General features: G+C 33.0%; 1 protein-coding gene and 1 non-coding gene across 2 annotated transcripts; one reads left to right on the forward strand and one right to left on the reverse strand.

The window, feature by feature from the left end:
- Window positions 1–1013: 1013 nt before the first annotated feature.
- Window positions 1014–1085, forward strand: TRNAP-AGG (transfer RNA proline (anticodon AGG)). The gene has a single exon. It is a non-coding gene; the product is annotated as a tRNA-Pro (tRNA).
- A 318-nt stretch (window positions 1086–1403) lies between these two features.
- LOC11413481 (rop guanine nucleotide exchange factor 7) lies at window positions 1404–4798 on the reverse strand. Its single transcript, XM_003623119.4, has 7 exons — window positions 4121–4798; window positions 3868–3984; window positions 3345–3499; window positions 3090–3164; window positions 2706–2999; window positions 2247–2603; window positions 1404–1976 (listed from the first exon to the last, which is right to left on the reverse strand). The coding sequence occupies exons 1-7, from the start codon at window positions 4668–4670 to the stop codon at window positions 1554–1556; spliced, it is 1971 nt and encodes a 656-aa protein (XP_003623167.2). The 5' UTR covers window positions 4671–4798; the 3' UTR covers window positions 1404–1553.
- Between the last annotated feature and the right edge of the window lie 939 nt (window positions 4799–5737).

A 5737-nucleotide genomic window follows, 5' to 3' on the forward strand; every position in this document is an offset into this window, starting at 1 on the left:
CAATGCATTTGATGGGGTTTTATAGGACTAAAAATGTGCTTGGTCGAGTCATCCACCTTAGATTAATGGACCTTGCACTAGTACAAATTGGTAAGTTTCTTCGCATATCTTATTGTACCACTTAGTAAATAAAAGCTTGTGTCGACACAAATGTGATAATTATGTTGTCCAATATTAATTTAAGTGACAATTGTTTTTGTTTTTTCATACTTCTAGAGTAGCCATTACCTGTTTGTATGTAAATTTAGGGAGCTATGTAATGGTGACACATCATTCTCAATCAATTAATCCAATGCCCATTTTGAAAGCCTATGAGTACCTTTTAAACCAACTACCACAGAACACTAGCTCGTACACACTTAGCTCAATGATGCCCCTAGCTCATAACACGGCAAGTGTCACATCATTTATCCATTTCTCTTTCTTTCTCTGCGTTTCCGGTCTCTCACGCGCCCTGTCGGCGAGTGCATCTCACGCCTGTTTCAGCTATTCGCGTTGTGCCACGTGTCTGTTTGGGTCAGGCTTTCAACTAGTTGAACATCTTCATCATCTCTTTCCTCCAACTCAGTTTTTTTCAATTTCAACACCCCCCACTCCAATGATTCAACATGTTGAAAGACACTTTCAATAAACCATTGCACTTGGTCTTATAGTTTATAGTTAAAAGTTTGCTCAATAAATGGTTATGTTAAATGGAAGGTTGTGGAATAAGATAATTTTTAGAAAGTTTACCCGTGAAACTTAATGAAATAAGTTAAAAAGAGCTTAGAGTAGAGATTATACTAAAGTCTTTCATAGGACAAAGTATGATTAGCATTATTGCTTTAAATTGTTATTTTGGCTGAAACGCATTTATGATAAATATTTGTTTTATTTATTATTTTTATAAGCTTGAGGAAAATTAAAGCCCAGATTTGAATTAAAAATGTCAATGAATATCATATTTATAAAAATCACAATATCTTAATATTCTGAAAAGTTTATTTAGAAACTAACCGAAACTGAACATCATTGGGCATTTGGTCTAGTGGTATGATTCTCGCTTAGGGTGCGAGAGGTCCCGAGTTCAATTCTCGGAATGCCCCAAAATCTATTTTCATTTTGTTTTCAATTGGCTTTTTATTACCACGTGAATTTCAATTTATACTTTCTGAAAATCCTTCAGAAATTATTTTTGACAGGGTTTTAATAGTATCTTGTTTAAATTAAGGTTATTATAGTTCTATGATGAATTATTAACATCTATTTCTTTAAAAATATTCTACAGCTATATATAAGTTCTGTTTATTAAATTTTGTTAACATATTTTTCTTGTTTTTGTAACTTGAAGTTCAAAATTTTCTCATATCCGTACTACGTATCCGGCTCTATAGGAGACAACTCATTACTATCATTCATGAGTATTAAATAAAATAAAATACTATCCATTCTAAATAAAAGTGAATCCTTCTGCATATTCCATTCTTTGCATTAATATACATAATAAGAACAAAAAAAAAAAAAACATTTGATAAAACCCTAGGCTACTAAAGATCAATGCCCTTTCAAACTTGTCATGCATGCACTTCATCAACTGTTTTTGATTCTGAAACTGATTTCTCATTCGAACTACTCCCTTTTGCATCAATGCTAAGAAAATCAGTCAACGATTTCTTCACCCCTACACCTCTCTGAGGAGTTTTGTTGCCATTATTCAGGAGTGGAGATTTTCCTCCCTTTGAAGGGCTGATCGCATGTGCAGGAGAGCGTGTCGGTGTTCCGAAAGCTGATTTGTATGGAGTGGTTGGAACAGGTACTGAGTACGGAACCGAAATACTCTTGCGAGTAATTACACCAACTTTTGAATGAGATGAGAATTGATCAGAATTTTTTGTCAAGTCATCTACGTAGAGCACGTCATCGATTCGCGACACCATGTTAAATGCTAAACTTTCGAGTACTCGGGAGTAGCTCTCTAGAATGGCTTTTCCAACATCCTAGACAACAGAATATTTCAAGGACTATTAAGATCAAACTTTTTTATTTTCAAGAAACAAAAAATAAAAGGATTTAATTCATATATACACTGTCAGTATAACAAAATTTTAAACTGTCAATCAATCATAATCGACAAATTCTTAAAAATGATTGACTTTTGTCTTAACTACTTCAAATGTCACGCATATAATTGGTTGTTATTTATTAACATTGTATGCGACGTATCAAAATAAAAAGATGTTTAAGTATTGAACATAGTGAATACAAACCTTGTTATATTGGATTTTGCTCATATCCAAAGCTGTTTGAGGGAGACCGGGAAAACGCTGCTTTAAGGTAAGAAGAAGGGTTTCTGCTCTCTCTGCAAATAGTTCCCTCTTGTCTGCATCAACCATTAGATCCTTGACCATTTCCCATGATGTTCTTGAACTTGATCTGCCACTGACACTAGCAGGCTTTGAATTTGTCTTTTTACGCCAAATATACATGGAAGCTTCTGCTCGGTTTGCGATCTCTATAGCTTGATGTTCAGAAGATAAATCGAGGCAAGCTAGCAAACACTCCGGAGAAAAATGATCTGACGTGATATATCGATGAATAACATCACCCAAGCTAATTCTAGCATTCTGAAAGAAAGTTAGATCAGCAATTTTACCATTATTGTATTTGTTCTTGCGAATCACGGTATTTTACAATTTTGAATAGATAGGGATCATTTGTGTATATACCTTTGGAAGAGATTCCAGATAAGACTCGGGAATGTCCATTTCGGCTAAAGTAATACTGTTGATCGCCATTGCGGCTTTTAAGATTTGGCTCGTGCAATCACGCTTGTGCTGCAATTGCTTTCTTGACTTTTCGTGGAGACCACAAGGAGGGACTCGGGGAACCGGAAGCCACCATTTCTCTTCTTGTCGCTGAAGTGCTTGCCTAAAAGACGAAGGACTAGTACCGGCATCTGGAGCTATAACACCTTGATCTACATACCAGAACTCGGTATCGACAAAACTATCTTGAATTTCCTATGAAAATAAAATACCATAGTTTAGAATAACGTCTTACTCGAAAATGGACTAATGAACTAAAAGTAAACTCATTGATGTAAATCTTACAAGAAGCATGTTATCTAACTTGCGCAGAGCTGGAAGATTGACGTACAGATCTGAGCGTGGTCGACAAGTCATGACCTGATTCACATTTTCAAAAACATTGTTAACTATCAACAAAATAAGTAATCATCAATCATCATAATATCAAAATACTTTTCATCGGGTTTAGGTTTATAGGGCTAAATAAGCATCTTCAATAGCAAAATATACATTAAAAAAACCAACGTAACTCTATATCGCAGCTATAAATACACTTACTTCAAGCTTGCTTCCATCAGGAAAAGTCTGCCAATTAGGCGTTAATTCAACAATATGATCACTAACAGAAAGAAACCACTCCATCTCTCTTCGCCACATTGCTTTTTTCTCTGAACGCAGAGGCTCTAATCTCCAAAGTTGTCCAAATAGAGTAGCTGCACATCCAGTAAAGGAAAGAATAAGAATAATCAAAGACAAGAATTGCAGCCAATCAAACTAACCGCAGCAAACTTAAAGCATCAATTAAGGAAAAATTGAAATTAGAGGCGTAGAATTGATTTTGACAGGTTTCAATGTTTACGAGTATAATCGATTCTAACTTGAGCTCAAATTTTGAACCTTTTCCTCTACAATTGATCTTTACCCTCAAATTTATTGTTCAACCTACTTTTTACATAAACTTATTCAAACATAAATCGCTTTACATTTAACTCAGTTTCAACCAAAATCAAATTTGTCACAACAGAACCAAACATATACTTAGCAAAAGCACAAAAACCAAATAAAAACGCATTTTTCATACCACATAGATTAGTTATGGCATTTGAGATAGCCAACGCTGTAGGGACCCCATTTCCACAACCTGACATATCTTCTCCAAGTAACAACTTTGCAAACCTCTCCTTCATCATCTCAATCTCTACAAAACAAAATCAAATCACAAAAACAACAAAATCACACTAATGTCAAAATTAAAAACAACTTACATTAAAAATTAAAAAAAAAAAAAAAAAAAAGAAGTGATTTTTTGCATAAACACAGATTGAAATTAATACCTGATAATGCTGAAACTTGTTTCACAAATTCCTTTTCAACCAAATGCTTCTTCTTACCATCTTCACTATCATGAACACTGATACAATCTGATTCAGAAATTTCCTTAACATTCCATCCCAATGAAGGTGATGAAGATGAATCCACTTCAGTACTACTACTCATACTATGTTCTTCATTACCAACATTCTCAGATGACAAAAACTCAGAACTTGAACTACTCTCACAACCCTTTTCTTCAATCAAATCACAAAAAGTTTCTCTTTTACCAACACCATTTTCTTCATTCTTGTCAGCTAAACTCAAACCCTCCATTGTAGTAGAACCATACACTATACCATGATACTGAATCTTTTTCAAGCAAAACCCATGTGAGAAATGAAGTCTAAAACACAAAGTTTTAAGAGATTTGGTGACCCAAATGACCAAAATGGAAAAAGGGTTTGAGTTTGTGGACCTTGTAAGGCTTAACAATGGGGTATAGTGCTTGAGATGTTTCAGATGTTGTTGTTTTTGTTGTTTTAGTTTATGTTTGGTGGAAGTAGTATCCATAGGTTGTAAAACATTGTTTGGTAGTGAAAGTGTGGGCTACACTAAGTTAGTTTGGTTACTTATATTTCAAGGGTTAAGTTTAAGCTACTCATCATTATTACTCTTTTTGTTCTTCTCCAACCACATCATGTTGTGATGTCATTCATTTTGATTTTTGGATTTTCTCATATGCTTGGAATCACAATATAAGTATATGTTTGGCACCTATGATAAGCACACGAACATTGACACGTCGACAACGTTAAAAATTTGATAAAATCATCTAATTTAGTGTTATGATATGTGTCAATGTCGTGTCGCATATGTCTAACATCATGACACGCCTAATCAGATGAGTGTCAGGGCTTCATAGTTTGACACTAAGATGAAAAAATATGATTTGACAAAAATTAAATTGAAAGTAAAATGATTTAGGTTTAGATACATTTAAATAAAAGTAACTTAAAGAATAAATTTAAGGGTTAATAGGTCTTTACCCCCTGTAATATAGGTCATTACTGGTTTTCCCCCTGTAAAAATTTTATTTTGATTCACCCATGTAAAATATTTTTGTTTTAATTTACCCCCCTAATAGACCAAACAAAAATCAATTTTATTTTTTTTAAGAAATTTTCGTTTTTGTTTGTTCTATTAAGAGGGTAAATCAAAACAAAAATATTTTACAGGGATGAATCAAAATAAAAATTTAACAAGGGAAAAAATTGAAAATGACTTATATTATAGAGGAGTAAACACTTATTAACCCTAAATTTAAATTTAAAAATGTTATAGTAGATTGAAATTCTATCAAACTATTTGTCAATTCAAACATGCATGAAGTTTTTGTTTGATTTTACAGCGATGAAAATTATTTTGATAAAACAGGTTTGGTTAGAATTAAGTTAAGTGTAAAGTCATTTATAGCATAATAATTTTATGTGAAAATGAATTTTGAAAAAATATTTAAAGCTAAATATCAAATATGGAAGTCGGTTCCATATTTTAACTGCATGTAAAATTATGAAGGTAGTATCAATTACACTAGAGAACATTCAAACATGTAACTAATTAATTCTAAACATCAGGAA

This window comes from Medicago truncatula, chromosome 7 (genome assembly GCF_003473485.1).
Source record: "Medicago truncatula cultivar Jemalong A17 chromosome 7, MtrunA17r5.0-ANR, whole genome shotgun sequence".
In the NCBI taxonomy this organism is placed as follows: Eukaryota; Viridiplantae; Streptophyta; class Magnoliopsida; order Fabales; family Fabaceae; genus Medicago; species Medicago truncatula.

Coding starts and splice junctions, on each gene's coding strand:
- LOC11413481 (XM_003623119.4), bottom strand. CDS start 4,670: ATGGATACTACTTCCACCAAACATAAACTAAAACAACAAAAACAACAA. Junction 3,500..3,867: donor TGCCATAACTAATCTATGTG/GTATGAAAAATG, acceptor CTGGATGTGCAG/CTACTCTATTTGGACAACTT. Junction 2,604..2,705: donor ATCTGGAATCTCTTCCAAAG/GTATATACACAA, acceptor ACTTTCTTTCAG/AATGCTAGAATTAGCTTGGG.